General features: G+C 44.7%; 1 protein-coding gene across 1 annotated transcript in view; it reads left to right on the top strand.

The window, feature by feature from the left end:
* The window catches only part of LOC144828211 (gamma-aminobutyric acid receptor subunit beta-4-like), a 632,874-nt gene that overhangs the window by 426,969 nt on the left and 184,676 nt on the right, over positions 1-21,229 (top strand). Inside the window, exon 4 of the mRNA XM_078686301.1 lies at positions 13,092-13,312. Within this exon, the coding sequence (XP_078542427.1) occupies positions 13,092-13,312 (221 nt within the window). The remainder of the gene's footprint in view (positions 1-13,091; positions 13,313-21,229) is intronic.

Here is a 21,229-nt window from a genome sequence, read left to right on the forward strand (position 1 = left end):
TCACACTCTTTAATACATGGCATCCTGCCTTAGGACTCAATTGTCCTGCCGTAGGGGGTGACTTATATGTTTTAAAGACGGAGGTATAGGCTTTGTCATTAGTTTGAATTTCAAAATCGAGTTTGCAAATTAAAACGCCTCTGCCAGGGTGGCTCAATAGGTGCTGCAGCCTTGGTGGGACACTTTTAGGTGACAAGCCCTGGGTACCACTGGTACCCTATACTATGAGCTTATAATTAAGTAAAGTTATATTCATTGGATGTAAGTCCATCAAACATATAATTTGTAGGGTCAAAACACTGGCACAGAGGTCTGGTTAGCAACCATTGGTGCACTCTCAGGGTCGAAAAAACAGCAGCATCAGTCCAAAACTGTGGGGCTGATTATGTAAAATAAGGCTTTTCCTTACATGGTGTTTGAATTCTTTAGGTTGCACCAACACTACTCCTGGGTGTGCTCCACATTCCTGTATACCTTGTGTTTGTCAGGTTCTACATCCAGTTGCACCACCAGTCCCCCTATTCAGAGCCAATAGGCCCATGACCCATTTCTAAAATCCCTAGACTTGCAACACCACGGTTTCTAGGTGGACAGAAAAAGACCCATATCCTATGGTGTTTGTTGCTCTTTTTGGCTTGCTCCATTCTCGCCACACTTGCTGCTTTTGGATGAACTTCATCTACCTAGTATATTTCCCTTGGTTGCAACACCACCACTAGCTTTAAGGGGGTTATGATACCAGATGATTCTTCCATCAGGTATATAGAATGGATATTGCAAGGTACATGCTATATTGCACTTGCATACCTCTAAACTGTAAACATTGGCACACATAGCAGCAGCATCAAGTTTACTGCAGCACAACTAGACCACGTCTCAGGACCTCACGCATTACACCCAATATTTCCCCTCATAGGACATTCTACAACCACACACCTCTCTATCCATGCATGTTGTCCTGTAACAGCTCCAGGGAATTTGGTGCTACAGTGCCACATTAGCAGCAGTTGAATATTATTTAGCAACAGTAACTGTCCGTGGTGGGTGTGCTGCTGGGCGCTGAAGTGGGGTGGGGGAGGGGAATAGTGGGAGGTAGTAGACTACGGATTACAGCTCATTAGAGTTAAGTAAACATATAAATAAATAAAACGGATTTTGTTGTGTGTGCTGCATCACCAAATGCGATGCAGCGCGCTCAACAAAATTTGTTTTATTTATTTACATGTTTACTTACCTCTAATCGGCCGTAATCCGTAGTTTACTACCCCCCACCCTGTCCCTCCCCCGCCCCACCTCAGCGCCCAGCAGCACACCACGGGCCGCTACTGTTTAACAAGATAACAGAACATGTAATTCTTCACGGAACCGGTATGATAGGAAAGGGTACAACTAAAGCCAATTAAACTCTCTATTCTGTAATATATTTAACATCACCTTTAGTATTTTGCTGTTCCTTATCAAGGCAATACAATTTACCAGGAAGCAATGAGTCACCATATGCTTTTTGAGCTTAAATCTTTTGTAAAAGGTAAGGAGATAACTTCACTTTCCTTAAACAGAATGCATCAAGGTATAGAGAATTTTGCGTAAAAGATCATGTTATGAGTTTTAAAAAATTGATCTGAACAACTGGTGTTCCATTTCTAAAATTCAACTTTCGTCCAGTTGAAAACATTACCGCAGATGTCTCTGTTGATACAAGATTACATGTAGGATCACATTACATATGGGATAAAGGCCATTTGGTAGCCAAGCACAATATTTGCACAAAAGCTTCCACAGCCCATTACAAACTACGCATGATTCGGAAAATAAGCCCTTACCTCCCAACAACTGCCATTAAAACACTGGTGAGCTCACTAGTCCTGACATCATTGGACTATTGTAATGGGCTCTTCATTAACTCACAAGTCAGAGTGATAAGAAAATTGCAGACCATACAAAACGCGGCAGCCCGCCTGCTCCTTGGAATCCCTAAGTTCGCACCTCTCTCAGACGCAATAATAAAACTACACTGGCTGACGATTCAGAACAGAGCCAGATTTAAATCACAGTGCATAGTTTACAAAGCACTAAATAAACAGGGTCCGCAGTTCTTAATAGACCATCTACGTCCTTACCAACCTACACGTCAGCTGCGTTCCGCCAACAGCAACCAACTATTGGTGCCTCGCACCAAGACAGTCATGTGGGGAGATCGACGTTTTGTGGTAGCAGCTTCCAAACTCTGGAATGCTCTACCTCAGGACATCAGATCATGTCCCACATTGCTCCAATTTCGCAAAAAATTGAAAACCTGGTTGTTCAATAAATAAGTTTCATGGTATGGGGCAGAGGTCAGAGCAACTTAGCTTAATAACACCGAGCTGGCAAATTAATCAGCGCCAAGACACCTGCGGGTATATGTTGCGCTTTATAAATGTAAAAAAAAAAAAAAAAAAAATATGTATTACAACGCAATATATTTTCCAGTTTATAAACCATGGGGCTCCAAACCTGTGCACATGAATCGTCTCCACATATGAAACTCAAAAATATAAACGAATAGATAATCAGCCTGCTTACAGAGATCACCCTGGCTCTTTCTTCACACAATGCACTAAGAGTTGCAGTATTTCATGCGAAAAAATGTAATCCATATTTAAAGAAAACACTTCATTACCCGATATTTCCTCATTCGACTTTATTAAGGGAGACGGAAGTTAAAACGAACCTTGTTCTCTTTTGGAAGAGCCCTGGCAAAATGGAAACACGGCATCACCGTGCACATCTGGAAACAAGATATCCCGAGGAATCCAGAGAGTAATCGTTAGCCATAATTTTAACACAGATCAGCTATGTTAAAACTTGTGAGGCTAAATGACATTTGCTTTTTGCTTCACATGCCTTTGTGCTCATAAATTGTCAAGTCACCCAAAATAGCAAAACAGGTGCCTTGTCCTGGCACACGAGGTCCACATCTGGAATCGACACATCTGTTATGCACAAAAGAAGCATCAGATACTGGAGATAGTCCACTGCTCAGTCAGGCGCCGGGAAGGGCAGGTGCCTATAAAATTGTTCAGCTATTTCTGATTTTGTTTTTAATATGCAGTTCATTTGAAGGTATTAATCTAATCTCGTTCACTCAAAGTAATTAGAGAAATGCAGGATCACATATGATTTCAATTTTGTTTTTAATCTTAAATTTTACCAGGAAACAATGCTGTTTATAAATGTTTTATTGCTAGAGAAAATCCATCTTCTTAGAAAATGAGTTTCTTGGGAGTTATCGTATTGGTTCTGTGAGAATATGATACGTTTGTTAAATAATGTGTCATATTTTTTAATGTTCTGTTCATCCCTTTGATGGATGAATCATTACCTGCCGAAATAATACCTCCTTCTTTTAGAATATAAATTAACCGTTGATACCAGGACCAGATGAGACGTTGATGTCTCTCAGAGAGATATCCTGTTCAACCTTTAGGATTGTATGTAGTGCTAAATGCCTGGAAAAGCCACACAGTAGGCATAGATACGTGAAATAACGTGGGGGCATATTAACAACGACAGAGTTAAAATTATTTCCAGTTTAGCGTCAGAAAACTGCAGCTAAAGCTGCAATAATGGGCTTGATAATATGCCCTGGAGAATTTCAATAGAAGCCCATGCTCACACCAGAACATGGACTTCTTTTGGGATTCTCAAAGGCATATTATCAAGCTCATTATCGCCCCTTTAGCGGCAGTGTTCTGGCGCTAAACCGGTGATAATTTTTAACTCTGTTCTTGATAATATGCCCCAAAATAGTTCACAAATTAGGGAATGGTTTATAGTGGTAAACACAGTTAAGAACACATGTATGCCTCATAAATGTGAGGCAAGTATAAGAACAAACTATGAGCAAAAGATCTAGCAGGGAAGGAACAGGCAAATACCACTGTGGTTTTTTCTACAGCGTGATTGGTTAGTAAATGGACACTAAATAGTGTAGGTAAGCAAAAATTATAGGGCTGAGTAGAGAACGGTGAGAAGCTGAAGAAGGTTGTAGTATTAGATCTGGAGAAGAGATAGAATAAACGTTTGCATCTCTTCTATGTGGAGAATGTGGCTTCAGAGGGAGGCGAACCAGGTATTTTTGGAGTTTAGAACTGATAAATGAATTATAGGAAGTGTGTCTGATGTTTTCCTTTTTCCACATTGTCGGTGGAGAACTGAGTGGTTTTAAAGCTGGGCTCTGTGCAAAGAAAGTGGCACCCAAAATGCAGTGAAACCAGTAAGGGTTCGGGAGAGAGTTGACAGAAAAATCACCCATTCTCATTACAGGGTCAGACTGATTTGCATGTGGCCATGTCTGAACTGGGGTGGTGGAGTGAGCTAAAGAATGATGGTGGATTAAACCCAGATCAGTTGACTGGGGGTGAGTGTTTGATTTGATCAAGCGCTCCGTCCATCATCCCCTTGGTATCACTTCGTTCGCCCTTAGTTGGCAGGGTATGTCCAGACGTGGGTCCCTTGCTCACTCTTCCACTGGATTCAAGATAGCCTGGCTGATGAGGGTTATGAACCCGAAACCGGTCCAAGGATGCTTGTTTCCGGTCCAGGGAAGACATTGCTTGGCAGTTCGGGCTGGACTGTTCCCATAAGGCACAGGGTTAGACTGATTTGCATATGGCCATGTCGGAACTGGGGTAGTGGAGTGAGCTAAAGAAGGATGATGTTTTAAACCCAGATCAATTGACTGGGGGTGGGTGTTTGATTTGCTCAAGCGCTCCGTCCATCACCTTTCGTATCACTTTCTTCGCCCTGAGTTGGCAGGGTATGCCCAGATGTGGGTCCCTTGCTCACTCTGCCACTGGGTTCAAGATAGCCTGGCTGATGAGGGTTATGAACCCGAAACCGGTCCCAGGATGCTTGTTTCCGGTCCCGGGAAGACATGGCTTGGCAGTCGGGCTGGACTGTTCCCATGAGACACAGGGTCAGACTGATTTGCATATGGCCATGTCTGAACTGGGGTGGTGGAGTGAGATAAAGAATGATGATGGATTAAACCCAGATCAATTGACTGGGGGTGAGTGTTTGATTTGCTCAAGCGCTCCGTCAATCATCCCCTTTGGTATACCTCTGTTAGGTGTGCCTTACTACTGAATTTGAAGGGAAAATGTCCATACATAGGCACTGGAAGTAGTATGGAGGGTACAACAGCCTCCCCAAATACACATAAGCAATAAAATAAGCAATACAGATATATTTAAAAAAAATGTTTATCTTGCCACATTTTTTGGGCTTATAAAAAGGGTCAAACACCAGGCTATGTCTTCTGACAAAGGATTGCTGATGTTTTTAACATGGAGGTTGATATTTACTAATTTTTTCCTTTGACTGCCAAACTACAGAACTTTATGAAGTTACATTTGTGACAATCTAGCTGGGTTACTAGGAGTGTGAAATGAAATGCTTCATTATGTCATTTTTATAACACACAACAACATTTAAACACCTCTTATTAAACTGTGCAAATATTTCTGAATATCTCAACAGTTAGGAAATCTCAAATGAAGCACATTTGTTCTAATTCCAAAATGTGATAGAAATAAAGAGTTTAATAGTTTCAAGCAAATCAATACACTTGGTGAGGCACAACTGAAATATTGCTGAACCCTGAATTCCACACATTATTGTGCTTTACAGTTTCAGCAGTAAAAATGTATGTCTGTGCAAATTTGGTGGCCATTTCAATGGAAAAGTCAATGGCTCTAAATGATTGTGCACTACCACACCCTTCTTTAGAAATGTTTATGCAACAATGTTCTCCAAAATGCACCACAAGCTATATACTTCACCCTTACCAGTCTCCTGCTAAATGCATTTGCTGCTATTTGTGTGATACTTGAATTTTGCACCGGCCCTATGACTTCAGTGATGTAACACTGATGGCAGCAATCTAACTCTTGAAAGTTGTTCCAACACCACTGTGTCTATAGGGAAGGCTTTGTGAATTGGCTGGTTTGCTTTTCCACCAATGGTGCCTGTACAATCTTGCAGTTATCATCATTGTAAAGTACTAGAGTTGAATATTTAACTCCAATGAAACCTGTACATATTGTATTGATTTATATTTTAGTTGCATTTATACAGCGCTTCATAATCCTGATGAAGCATCAAAGTCTCAACACTCCCATTTCGATGGCACTGCACTGGCCCCCTTTGTTTGTCTGCACCATCTTCAAATCCAGTTGAATCATTTACACAGCTATCAAGAACAATAACCACCCTTATCTTTCAGATAAGCTCACCATCTCTAGAGGCTGTAGAAATACCTGTAGTCATGACACCATCAGCCTAAAGATTAGAAGTATAGAAAGGAAAAAAACAAAGACATCAGGCCTTTTCCATCCATGCACTTAAAACCTGGAACAATAACCCTGTACTCATCAGAACCACCGCAACGCTGTTTCAATGTAGGAAAGAGTTGAGGACACACCTCTTTCAAGAACACGTCACAATGCAATAGCAGTACACTTTTGCTTCATGAGTCAAGCTATCTCTCTTATCACAGGTTGACTATATCTCGATCTTGACCCTGTACAGTGCTCCGCTGTCTTGGCTAGGTACATGCGAAGTACTTTCGGCGGACGAGTAACATCCTACTCTGTGGGACATCCTTGATTGGCTTGGTGTGGGTTTATTGAGGGGCCTTTGTGCCAAGTGTTTCGGAGTTATGACCAGAAGTGTGTTCTTTTTTTATTTTTTATTTTTTATTTCCGAAATTCTTTATTGTATATAAAAAAATATATATTTACATACATGGACAAGGCTTATACATGAGTGAAAGAAGAAAGAAGAGAGTAGGCGAAGGAGGAAAAAGAAGGAAGGAAGAGGGGGGAGGGCGGGGGGGGCGGTAGTCCGTATTCTTGAGATTAGTCGATAGTTCGTTATTCCATAGTTCGCATTCCATGCTACCACTAACCAACACAGAAGACTTCCACAAAAAGGTAGACAAGATACTGAACAATTTCTTATGGAGAGGTAAGAAGCCCAGAATAAGCATGCAAAAACTCAGATTATCAAAAGAACAGGGGGGTCAAACATGACAAACTTCAAACGCTTCCACGAAGCATGCATAGCCAGACAGGGACTGCATTGGCTAGACCCAAGACAGGACTACACCCCAGCGTGGCTAACACTCGAACAAGGGCTGCTAAAAGGCATGAAGCCCATCACTCTCCTCACGGCCACCAAACACCCAGCGATCAAACCAGAAGTGTGTTCTTATTTTGTTATTTGTTCCTATGTTTTGAGTGTGAGGTGTAACTAAGAGTGCACATGTGAGAACCATCAACAATTTGCACCTGCACTACATGAAGCAGAGTGGCACCCGAAGCATGCAGCGCCATGCAAAATATAATACATGTATTAGTTTTTTAATGTATTACCTAAATGTCATGCAATGTGGCCCTTGTCTCGCTGACAGCTACCAGTAATTTACATGATAGAACTAAGGTATGTTCATTTAAATGCTGGTGGGAGCACAGAAATAAAAAAAATGCATGCAGCTTCACATCTCTGAAAGAATAACCAAGTCATAAACCTGCCACTGCCTTAAGAACATGGTGCAACCAGCACAGCCTTCTGTTCCGCTGTGATACAATATCATGGCCGGGCAGGAGACGGAACAAGCCCTCGCCTTGTACAGGGCTGCAGGCTGAACTGCGGAGAGTGTTCTCATCAGCCTGCTTGTCTGTGCTCTCAGCCAAAGACTCGAGTCCATTAATGCTTCTGTGTCGCCCCCTTCTTCGAAGAGCACTCTGACCTATCAATATTGCATGACTGCATGCCTCTTCCTTTCTTCGGGTCCTTATTCGCCGCGCGCGCACGCACGCCATTCGTCAGGAATGAAGTGGGAAGCGAGAGGGGGGAACGCTGCCGAGAGAAATGGAGCCGGGAAAGGTTTCTCTTATTAAAGTCATGTATTCTAAAGCCCAAAAGGGGTGAGGTGGCTCGTAAGTGGGAAACGCCTCCAGTGCTTCGTGTAAAAATAGAAATGCTGCAATATCAAGCTAAAGTATTTATGCCGGCTATCGCGCTCCCCGGTTTCCCGTGTCTGTTCGTTTGATCAACGGCCATTGCTCAGGCACGTAAATTCATTCTGGAATTTACGAAGACGCTGAAGGGCAGTGACCTCATTCTTGTCAATGAGCGCGTTTTAGTATCGCTACAACGAGCAGCCTTTATTACGAGCAGAAAGATTTACATGACAGCAATGGGACCGGAAGGACTTACATTGTGGATAGACGGGCCATCTCCGCGCGCTGAGGTATCTTACCCGAGTAGTCGACATGTTGATGCGCAGTGGAAGGCTATAAGAAAGCGGTGCCGGCCTTGTAATCTGAAGTTATACCTCGTATTTTTCCATATGTGCTAATATTTGTAAAAAAAAAAAATGGCGGCAGAATTATTTCCCGCCATAGTGACTTTCACGGGTGTACAGTGGTGGTGGTGGGCATTCTTCCATGTCCTAACAAGTAACAGGATCCTCTGGGAGCTCTAAACATAACTCTTTCATGGTTTAAGACAAGAGCTCATACTCAGACGGATCCTCAACCGATCGTATGGCAAATTCTTCAGGGGGGCGATCCATACTACTGAGCCCACTGGGAGAGAGGGGACAGGGGTTAGTCAAGGCTCTGAAGAGAGGTCAGCTAGAGAGAACCTAACATATCACTCCATAACTAATGCAGAATCCCAAATATTCACTGAAGGATGCATCAGTTTAAATCGACATACATGCTCCTTGAACAGCACCTTGTTCGAGCTACTAGGAACAATTCAGGAAACATACATCAGGAAGCACAACTGTCAAACCCCACCCATTTTGAAGGAGTGCAATTGAAGGTGCCCCATGGCAGGTGGGAAAGGCTTTTTTAAACTACACAGCCTTCACCAAAGTAGCATTGACCTGGGAATGACCAAGGGCGGAGGAGGAAACCCATAGCAACAGGTCTTCACTCTCTAGGCCACCTAAAGAAGTATAGATAACCTTTACAGCAATCTCCAACATGCTGTCACCTCTTCCAGGTGTCTGCCAGCTCTACCAAGGCAATTTCAGTCAGGTAAGGAAAGCTCCAGAACGGATTTCATGTTCACCTCAGAGCATACCCACACCATTGGAGACTTTTCAACCTGGGGTCACCTACATGATATGGCTAAATGTGGCCTGGCACCTATCCAGTCTTCATATCGACACCCTAAGGACTAACTCTGCATTAAAGTACGTGCACACCTGTCCGTGAAGCTACTATTGTTGGATTCCGAGTCCTTCATCCACATAGGGGAAATTGGAACTGTCCTCTACCTCAGTTTATTGGATTGTAGAGGGAAGGCATAGATTGTGGAGTGGGCTGACCCTCTATGAAAGGAACTGTGGGGCATATTATCAAGGGGGTTTATCTCCGCTTTTTTGGCTTCAAAAGCCAAGAAAGCGGAGATAAAATTATCTCCCTATTACCTAGCTGTCGCTAACACCAGTTAGCGACAGCTAGTAGGAGATAGCGACCATCTTGGGCCCCGCTTTGCATGTCAGTGAAATATATCACTAATGACATGCAAAGTGGGCGTGCCAAGATGTTAGCGACTGGAAACAGTAGCTAACATCGTTATCTTCTATTACCAACTTTTGGAGATATTCGCGCTAAGCGCGAATACCTCCAAAAGCTAACACCTGCCCCTGAGCAGTTCTAAGCCATGTTATCCAATGGTAGGTGGATAACATGGCTAAGGGCATTAGCTCGGTAATGCATGAATATCGCGGACTTTTTAGCGATATTCATGCATTTCGGCCGATTGTTATCGCTTAGGAGATAAACCTTGATAATAGCAAGGTTCCTAAGCGATAAAAATCGCCGCAGCTCGGCGATAAAAATATTGCCGCTAAGCCAACATAGCGATAATTATCGCTAGTTGTTGGTAATATGCCCCTGTGACCTCTCCAAGAAACTGAAACTTTCAGGTGCCAGCCGAGACTCACAATATGCTAAATTGCTCCTCCTTGAACCCCCACCTTCAAGCATGAGCAAAACATGAGTGAATCCTTCTCCTTTGGAACTGCCGCCACCAAGCCTCTACCTGACCACATGTCATGACACCTTCAAAAAATACCTCAAATCTCTTCTCTTTGAACGACCCCTGGCATAACCCCTCCTACCTCCTGACATTCCTGTCAAATGCAGATTAACCTCAACCAGCAAATACAATTGTTGCCCAGCTTGTGGCACTGTACTACCTGCCTGTCACTACTATGTTTTATAATGAGTACGTGTGAAGTGTTCCATCTCATGAGGGGGCTAACCTGGTGTTCTCTCCACCGTTAACGTTAGATGTATATTTCCTGTTTGTTATTGATTCACCTGCTTCTTTGTAAAGCACTCTGTTGTCTACGGACCATGTCCGCCCTATATCAAAACGCAAAAATAAAATGAATGAAATGTAATTAGAATTTTATTTATTTTTGTGATTTCGTATAGCACGGAAATGGCCTTTAGCCATATAAAGCATGACAAATATAACATGGAGAGGTTACTGAGTTTTGCAACGAGGCAAGAGTTTTGCTGTTTCCAGATTCTACATAATGCACCAAATAACAAATTCGTAGTACAACGGAGACCCGCCATTGAGCTCCTTTCACATTTTTTTTAACCATATCTTTCTGGGTGGGCCTTATAATCCGAAAGTGAGACCTTTCGTCTCCCCTCATAGTTATCTGAGCACATCTTTCTATAAAATGAAATTGCCCTTGTCCTTATTTTTTTGTTTATGCATTTATTGTATAGTTTGTGCAAAGTGTTGCAGGCTGCTTAGCGTAGATTCAGTGCACTCATGAAGGGGATAAAGAAGAAGGAAATAATTACAGTTCAGGAAATCTAGTCCATCAATTAAACTTTTTCTTGTTCGTTGGAGAACCCTTCTTTTATGCGGATCATTGTGAAAGCCTTGGATGTGTGAACAACAAAAAATATAAATGTTCATGTGTAAGTGGCTTTGTCCAGACTTAGGTTTCATACTAGCTGGGGAATAACACTGTATCAGGAATAGCTCATAGAGCCCAACACAACGATCCACATTGTCTCATAACCAATCACTTTGTTTCCTCACCCAGGCAGAACCTCGTAAGGGGACATTGGACTTCTACAGACCTATTTTTTAAGTGCTTTGAGGGATCATGAGTTGAGGCTTAACACCCAATACTTGTGGGTGCCGTCTATAGTACTCACAGCCAAACTGATGGTGGAATACTGGTTATAAAGATTGAGTTTCTAAATATTTACTATAGATGCACTTTTTCTCTTTTTAATAACAGAGTGACTCTACACATTTGTTCCTGATGAACGCCACTATATATCATGATAGGGTACCTTTGATTTTCTAACACATGTTGCTCTCTGTAGCATTATTGATAGAAGTTAATTTCCCTCTTAGTTGTATGCCTATTCTCTGGGTGCACTCAATAAAATTTGAAAATGTATCCGCCAAGAGGTAGTTTTAATCGTTGCAGTGTCTACATAGCACTCTGTGGCTCCCACTCACACCGATTGCTCACATAGGTTTACACACTCCAAGGTGAAACATCAAGTGTTCCTCCCCTGTTCAGAGAGTTGTAGCCCACGCCGTTTACCTTTGGTGGCAAATGTGAGGAGGATACCTATGAAAAAGCATGCCATCTAAGGGTGGGTGAGAGGTTCCGACCTATTTATATGGATTTTTTCCAAAGGCAAGTTGATCAGTAACCTCCAACTGTGATTGGTTAACAGACTGTGAGCATCGTTGTGTTAGGACTAAGTATTTTAGGTGGAAATGTAAATTAGGTCTTTAAACACTCCCCTTTGATCCTCACGTGTGCAGATAGTTAATAAAGTACAACATATCTACTCAAAGTGAACTAATAAGGAATTTAACTTTAAGCCTGGGTAAGGAGGTGAGTTTTCTAGGGTCTTCCTCAATTTTAAAAGTAATAATTTTCAAATTTCTGATGTGGCGGTAGAGTATTACACAGGGATGAACCTTAAGCACAAGGCGATTGTCTGCCAAATTATGTGAACTAAACCAACAAACTCTGTTGTATTTTAGTCAACTGGCCTGTAACTTGGTGATATAGAGATTGACTTAGACAAGCTCACGTACACCTTTCCATCATCCACGTAAGCAAATGTTTAACACTTTTTGAATTTGTCCATTCCTTCTATTGCAATGTGATTGCATTGAGCACACGTAATATGATATTTTTAAAGCCATGTATGTCGTATGCAGAATTTTGCTATTATGTAAAGTACCTCAGTGAAAAGTAACCTGACCTCACTGAACGATTCTTAATATAAAAATTAAGCAATATTGTATTTTAGCCTATTCCACAAAGTGTGCATGGAATAAAACCTTCTGAACAGCTCATTATTGTAGATTTGTTACTAAGTGATATCCTTTTGTCCACATAAGTACTTAAATGCACCAACTATCAGTGCATGTGACCTCATATATTTTAATTACTGATTGTCTTTTTCAAAAGTGTCGTCATTAGTCAATAAACCTATAAAACAGCAAATCTATCCGTTGAAAGAACACATTAATTAATTTATAAAAAATAAGTGTTTCGCAATTCTACATTCAACTTAAAAAAAATCGAAGTTTATTGAATCCGAGGATTTTAGTTCTATGTAAATGTGTTTTTATGTGTGCATTGTAAAATGATCTGAAACAAGTCTCCTTAACTGCTTTACATTTTGTACTGTTATAATTGTATTCGGGTTTCTAACGTTATTCACAATTGATGAAAACCAAATACCCCTGGCCTGTATTTTACAAACTGGAATTTTGCTCTGATCTAAATCATGCCTTAGCTCTAGATCTCATAAATGTTCTTTATTAAAGTAAATCCGAGTCTTCCTTATTACTGTTTGTAGACTTCCAATATTGACTCACATACCCTCCATAAGATACTTCTCAGGAGTGTTTTCTAGTTTCCCGATTCCCCGTGAACACTCGGGTGCTTTGAATGGGCAAATATTTTGTTTCATTATTTCCTGTAGATCTAACAGGAATATATATTTTCCATTTTTCAGGATTATACAATCACCATGTACTTTCAACAGAGCTGGCGTGACAAGCGACTTGCCTACACAGCTATTCCCCTGAACCTTACTCTGGACAACCGAGTGGCTGACCAGCTTTGGCTTCCTGACACCTACTTCCTGAATGACAAGAAGTCCTTCCTGCACGGGGTTACTGTGAAGAATCGGATGATACGATTACATCCTGATGGAACTGTGCTTTATGGACTCAGGTGGGTAAATTTCTGTGTTCACAAAAGGCAGCTTACCCAGACAAACCTTTTCTAAGGGTGTAGGTACCTCACTTGTATTAGAACACATGTGCTGAAAGCCTTGTTGATAACTTGAACAGTTTTTAATCTGTTGATGAATGTTGTTTAACGATCTGTTTCTAAGAGACAGAATAAGAAAGGGTATTCACAGTAATGCAGCATTATTTGTGATCTTGGAACTTTGGGGGCACATTTACTAAACTTTCAAGCAACGGAGGGCAGCAAGCAAAGTTGCTGAGCAGCGTTGCGTGAAAGGAGGAGGGCAGAAATGCTCCATACTTATGAAGATATGGAGCATTTCTTCTCTCTCCTTGTGCGGGTGCACTTCAGTCAGCCTAACACCAACGAAGGCACCCTTGCACCATGGTGCAAGGGTGCCTGCGTTACAAAGAGAATTCTTTTTGCACAGGACTGGATACCTTTCTGCATGAAAACAATCTCACGAGGCATTTTCCTCTTTCTATATGTGCTGCAGATTGCAGCACACATACAAAGAGGAAATAACGAGGAGAAAAAAATATTATTCTCCTCTTTACGTCATCCTCTGGTAGGCGTACCTATTTTTACGCAATCCCAAGTTTGTAAATCAGGGATTGTTTGAAATCCATGTGTGGATGCATGGGTACACCCATGTTCCACCTCCCAGATTGAAATGTAACGCAATGCAGCACGAGCCTCTGCGTTGCGTTACTTTTTTTTATAAAGCCACGCAAAGGGGGCCAAATCTTGCATGTGTTTGTAAATATCAACAAGCATTTTGCGTTATGGATGCAGCACAAAAGTAGTGCAAACACGACACAAAATGTTTGTAAATCTGACCCTAAGAGTTCAACAGGAAAGGCTAATGAGACCATAATCATACTCAGGCAGACCTTGGAGGTCTCCAATAGCCTCTTAAACTAATCTCTTGTGGCCCATCTTTTAGGATTGCGAGCCCACCAGTAAAACATGCATATCTTCGTGTAGGGTGTGAGTAAAATTAAAAAAGGAATTGTAAGACAAATATGTACGGGAATGAGAGTAGTAAACTTCCAGGGGTTTATGTAAAAGCACTATGGTTTAACAGAAGAGAGTGAGACCAACAGGCCATGAAGACTCAGAGGAGAAGAACATTATAAAAAATATGGATTTAAAACTCAACTCTATTGCATTTAGTGAGTGCAAGTTACAAAGACAAGCATATACAATGCAACAGGTCTCGCATTTACGCGAGTTTGAGCTATTGGCATTGTAAATGACAATACCTTTTATTTATGCTTTGGAAAATAAAAAGCATTGTCATTTACAATGCCAATACCTTAAACTCGCAGTAAATGCAAGACCGATTGCATTGCAAATGCTTGTGAACAGCAATGGATAGCCAGAGCGAGGAGTGGCACGCAAAAGAAACCCTAAACATGCCGCCTAGAAAAGCAAGAGCGAGGCCTGACACGCAAATCGGATTTCTGGGCGGGAGAAAGGAGGCGTGAAGGGGCGGAAAAACAACGGAGAGGGCTGCGGATTCTGGACACAGGGAGGAACAGGACGAGAGGAGTATAACAGACCCGGTGAGGGGGGGCGTCGGGGCACATTGACGGTGCCCTCCCCCAGTGATGGAAGCCCTGCGTGTGCCCGGTGAGTGGGGTTGGGAGGGTGTGTGTGTGCGCGTTTGTGTGTGTATGTAAGCCCTGCGTGTTCGGGGGGTGCGGGGGGGGGAAAGGGGGGTGAGTGTGTGCGCGTGGCAATGTGTGTGCGCATGCGTGAGTGTGGCTGCGTGTGTATATGTGGGTCTGTGTGCCTGCGTGGGTGTATGTGTGTGCGCATGCGTGAGTGTGGCTGTGTGTGCGTGCGGGCGAGAGCCTGTCTTGCTGTGAATTTGAGGCAGGGGCTGGGCGTGCGCGCCCACGAGGTTAAGTCAACGCTCATGCCCGGCCCCTGTCTCAGATTCCCAGGAGACGGACGGCTATAGTTGTCGAGCTGGACTCCAGCATGCTTCGTATGCTTTCGAGCTCGACCTAAAAAGATCAGTATGAGATCATGACATACTTATGGATTCCTGTAAGGGAGCAAAGGTAGTAATTTCAACGTATGTGTTATTGCATTATCACACCCTCCGGTACCAAGGCTAAGGTCTATGCTACACCAGTTAAACTAACGTACCCTCTGGGGGAGAAATCTCATTTATTGTCTCAATATTGGATGCGGTTTCATACAACCCAAAATGCTTATTTTCATAAGAAAACACACAAACCTGTTTCATAGATGTGTCTAATATATAGATTAAGGGGCATGCCACTGCCACATGGCAGACCCCTGCATAAAGGCGGGACCTGAACTGGGCGCCAGGGACCAACGACAACTGCTGTGGCAATTATTACATTTCAGTGCAAGCAATGTCAAATCTAGGCTGCCCTCCTGATTGGAGGGCGAGGCTGCAGGGTCGACAGGACAGCGTTGCAGAGGTGCCAGGTAACGCATGTTACACCAGACAAACATAACATTCACACACAACATACACCATATATGCACACAACATAGATACCCAACACACATACCACGTGTGCACATGCACCAGATGCACAACCTCTGCAAAGCCTGTAAGAAACCCAAAATAAGCCGTACATACGCCAGTATGCTGTTGACACACACAAACCAAAAGCACATGCCTCCCAAACACCACCAGACATGCAACCATACCTATTCATACATCACATATCCAGAACCTATGTTGACACCCTTCTACTCAACTCCCCTACACTCACTGTAGATGCACAGCACAAGCCTACTTCCATGCCACGTAGATGAGGGACTCTCCAAGTCAGGTGTGGGGAAGACTAAGGACAAAGAAACCCAACCATATCCTCACATTTGCCCATCAGACTCATTTCCCTTTCACAATAACTCATCCACGACTCTCTGCATTGGATTTTGAGAAACATAGTTTCAGGCTATATTTATTTGCAAAACACTTTATAAATCACCAATCATTTTTGCAGCCATTACACAGCATATGAATGCATACATGACTTATTTTACAGATACTAGATATCGATCCACTTCACTGAAATTGGTCAGTCAAGGTGGCCCTTCAGAATCAATAAAGTGGTTGGGGGCCCATGCTGCAATCCGTAGGCCTCTTTCATCTTTTCAAAGTAAAAACTCACCAACTCCCCAGTCCAAGGGGAGCTTGGCCAACTTGTAAACTCAGCCACTAGTTATAAAAACCATGCGAGAGAAACCCCTAAATATGACCCCCTTCCCCAAGGCATCTTTTTAGGGTTTGGGCCTGGGCAACCACACAATCACTTGGTCCCCTGGCAGGCCCGATCTCCCCAACATTCCCAAGGCACTGTGATGAAGTACCTGGAAAACGCCTAGGAAAAGTCACTTTAGCACTCCCCCTCAAAACCTCCCTGACTGCCACTGTACCACTGACCCTGCTTGGGGTAGAACTGACTCCAGAGTTTATCTGACTTTGACTGTCTGATGCCAATGCGTCTACTTGCTTTTTCGCCAACCACGAGTCTACCCCATAAAATACGACAATATACATAAAGGATACAGAGAACTTTGTACAAAATATAACAGCACAATTTTCGCCAAAAGATTCACCCCTGCCAATCATAGCTACAGGTGAAGGGGGTGAGGACAGCATCAAAATAAAGTAATCGCAGAAGGGGAGGTGACGCGTATCTGGAGCCAGTTGCAGGGGGTAGCAAGCAGGAGGGAAAGAGAAGCCAACGCCCTCGAACGTCCAGCTGAAATTCTCGTTATACCTGATGTGCAGAGTCTCCATGAATGACGTGTGGCTCCTGTGTATGTGGATGCATCTGTATATCACGCGTGCTTTTCTCTGTGCAAATATGGTTTATGTGGGGTTTTCTGTGGTGTATTGCCTATGAATAGTGTTTATGTGTGGGGGGATTCTTAGGTGTGTGTTTAGTGTGCCTATTTATGTGGTGCATCTTGGTTGTATACACGTCTGGGAGTAGACGTGTGGAATTCGTGTCAATATGTGTGGCAGTGTTTTGTGTGAGTAGCTGCGGTGTGGGGATGTGTGCCTGTGCATTTATAGTTTTGCTAGTGTATGTGCAGTGTGTGTATGGTTTGGGAGGTTGACAGAGTGTGTGTTGTACTTATGTAGCGAGGTATGTGTAGTTGTGCAGTGTGTCTATTTGAGCCATGGCATATTCTTTATGTAGTTGGTGCATGTTCAATGTGTGCGCTTAGTGAGTGCCAAGAGTGTGTTTTTGTGCGTTCAGATACGGTGTAGCTGCGTATGTGGTAGAGCTCAGACGGGATTGGTTATAAAAAAAATAACGAGACCAACAAAATGAGATGAAGAGAAGGGATTGGGGTGCGGCCTGTAAGCGATGGGCAGGTAATGTGTCTTGTCAGAGATCTACACATGGGGACTGAAGAAACAGTGTGACGGGACATAGGCAGGCGCAGGGGTGATGGACCGACAGTAGACCAGGCAGGAAGCGATGGACAGATCTCGTGTCGTGGTATTAGAACAGGAAGAGCGAGACGGTGTATCAGGGACGCAGGCTGTGGGTTGTATCAGGGACGCAGGCTGTGGGTTTTAGATAGAGGGACTGTCCGAACAGGCATGGGGTGAGTGATGGGCAGAACGCGTCAGGATAGGCAGACAGATGGTTTACACAGGGGATGTTGGTGACGGGCAGAGGTGTCAGGACAAACAGGATGCTGATGACAAGCAAGCACTATGACTCGGTTGACAGATAGATGAGTAATGAACAGACTGAGTGGAGGGACAGATAGTGTGTGAGGAAAGAGGGGTGCGTGATGGGTAGACAGTCATCGGGGCACACACACGGAAGGACGGAGATGACCAATCTAATGACTTTTGGACAGACCGTGTCAGGGCAGAAGGCGCTCTGAACAGGCAGAGAGTCACCCCGGGCTCACGGAGTCCGCATTAACCCCTGTTCCCCCCTCTGCAGCCGCAGCTGTTGACTCTTTCTCTCGAGTGAGTTTCCTTTAGTTTTTGACACCCTGTTCCCTGTTGCCGGGATCCCAGGTGTGCTGTCTCTATCATCAGCGCTGCTCTTTACAGAACGCGGATAGAAAGTTAAATATCAACTGCTTAAAAACCTTCTTCGGTGACAGCCGGGACATTACTCAGGATGACAGCTTCACAGAAGGCCAGCGCAAAGAGACAGAGAAAAGGGACAAGACAGTGAGGCACTTATGTCTGACATTTAGCCTTCACTCGCAAACTGTGATATCAGCAATGCCAGTGATGACTCTCGAATATTACCAACGCGTGACTGAGAGCAGTGTCAGAAGATTAGAAGTTTGTTCATTAACAATGGTGATTGGCCCATGCTGTCGTTTTTGCTGGGGTGCACGACGCACCGTGCAGTTAAAATGATAGCGGACCAGAGAGGGAGCATTTCTTAAAGGAGTTCTGCCTCCTGATTGGCTGTTGAAATAAACCCGGAATAGAAGAGGAGCCGACGAGGGAATCGAAACCAGTGGTGCGCGCGCCCCAGAGGAGCAGGGGCAAGGGAGTGCGAAGACGCCGATATGAGGTAGGGGTTGTGTGTGTAAGGGGGGGCGTGGGTGTATGCTCAGCAGGGGTGTACGCTGGGGGGGGGGGGGGGGACGGGGGGGGGGGGACACTATGTGTGTTGTGAAGAGCCTGCCGGAATCGGAGAGCGTGGTGCTGCGCGCCACCTGATCCGATTCCGACAGGCTGCTGCATGCGCGTGCCAGTCTCTTGTCCTCTCCTATTTAGTCCTTGAAAGCCGGATTGATTACAATAGTCTCGCTTTGCGACAGCAGGCCTTTGGCCTGCAATCGCAGAGCGAGCCCTAAAAAATGGGGATGTTATTCTCTGAAGAGTTCTGAGTCACATTGTATAGACATTGAGAGTGAACTTCGAGTTGTACATGATGACAATCAGAACCCTGAGGTGAAAACCCAATCAATCCATTTGTATAGCGCACTACTCACCCATGAGGGTCTCACGGCCCTGAGGGGGGAGGGGGCAGCAGCTACTGCTCGGACAGCCAGGTCTTGAGAATTCTCTTGAAGGTCAGCAGGTCCTGGGTCTGACGCAGATGGGTGGGGATGGTATTCCACGTCTTGGCAGCGAGGTAGGAGAAGGATCTGCCGCCGGTGGTGGTTCTGTGTATGCGTGGGACGGTGGTGAGGTTGGCGGAGCGAAGCTGGCGATTTGGGGTGTAGAAGGTGAGACACTTGTTGAGATATGCTGGTCCCGTGCTGTGGAGTGCTTTGTGAGCATGGGTGAGGAGCTTGAAGGTAATCCTCTTGTTGACGGGGAGCCAGTGCAGGTCCTTCAGGTGGGCAGTGATGTGGGAGTGGCGGGGGATGCCGAGGACGAGGCCTGCAGAGGCGTTCTGTATACGTTTAAGTTTTTCCTGGAGTTTGGCCGTGGTTCCAGCGTAGAGGGCGTTGTAGTAGTCCAGTCTGCTGCTGACGATGGCGTGGGAGACCGTCTTTCTGCTTCCGGTGGGGATCTTGCGAAGCATGCGGAGGGTGTTGAACTAGGAGGAGGAGACGGCGTTGACTTGTTGGGTCATTGAGAGTGAAGAGTCCAGGATGAACCGCAGGTTGCGTGCATGGTCGGTGAGCGTCGGTGCGGCTCCCAGCGCAGCCGGCCACCAGGAGTCGTCCCAGGCGGAGGGGGAGGAGCCGAGGATGAGGACCTCCATCTTGTCTGAGTTCTATTTCAGGCGACTGTTCTGCATCCAGTCGGCGAGGGCCTTCAGTCCATCGTGGAGGTTCGTTTTGGCGGTGGTGGGGTCCTTGGTGAGTGAGAGGATCAGCTGGGTGTCGTCGGCGTAGGAGACGATGTTGAGGTTGTGTGAGCGGACGATATTGAATAGTGGGGCCATGTAGACGTTGAAAAGGGTATTTTTGTATTTGTATTTTCATTTATATAGCGCAATTATCACCAGCAGGTCTCTAAGCTGATTCCTGCGTCGTGGAGGCGTGTTCGGAGGGTGTGGTGGCAGACGGTGTCGAAGTCGGCTGAGAGTTCCAGGAGGATAAGGGCTGCAGTGTCGCTGTTGTCCATCATGGTCCTGATGTCATCAGTGGCAGCGATGAGGGCAGTTTCGGTGCTATGCTTGCTGCGGAATCCTGATTGGGACGGGTCCAGGATGTTGTTCTCCTCGAGGAAGTTGGACAGTTGCTTGTTGACGATCTTTTTGATGACTTTTGCCGGGAAGGGAAGAAGGGAGATGGGTCAGAAATTCTTGAGGTCCTTTGGGTCCGCTGTGGGTTTCTTGAGTAGGGCGTTGATTTCAGCGTGCTTCCAGCTTTCCGGGAAGGTAGCAGTCTCAAAGGAGCTGTTGGTGATCTTCCGGAGTTGGGGTGCGGTGATGCGATTTGCTATGTTGAAGATGTGGTGAGGGCAGGGGTCAGATGGTTAGCCGGAGTGGATGGTGTTCATGGTGTTGATGGTGTTGACGTCGCTGATGTGGGCCCAGGAGAGCAGGTCGTTGCTGGGGACAGTGAGTCTACAGCGTCAGTGGCTTTGGGAGGGTCTGGGTGTTGAAGCTGCCGTGTATGTCTGCGATCTTGCGGTGAAAGAAGGTGGCTAGGGAGTTGCATAGGTCTTGTGACGGCGGAATGTCGTTGGAACAGGAGCTGGGGTTGGAGAGCTCCTTTACGATGTTGAAGAGCTCTCTGCTTTTGTGTGCGTTGTTGGCGATGCGTTCCTTGAAGGAGGTCCTTTGGTGGCTCAGATGAGTTGGTGGTGCTTGTGGCTGGCATTCTTTAGGGCTGTGTGGTTGTCCGGTGTCTTTTCGTGGCACCACTTTTTCTCGAGTTTTCAGCAAACCCGTTTGGATTCCTGGAGGTCGGCAGTGAACCAGTTGGCCTTTCTGTCAGTGCATCTGTTTG

The sequence above is a fragment of the Lissotriton helveticus genome, chromosome 4_1 (genome assembly GCF_964261635.1).
Source record: "Lissotriton helveticus chromosome 4_1, aLisHel1.1, whole genome shotgun sequence".
Classification (NCBI taxonomy): Eukaryota; Metazoa; Chordata; class Amphibia; order Caudata; family Salamandridae; genus Lissotriton; species Lissotriton helveticus.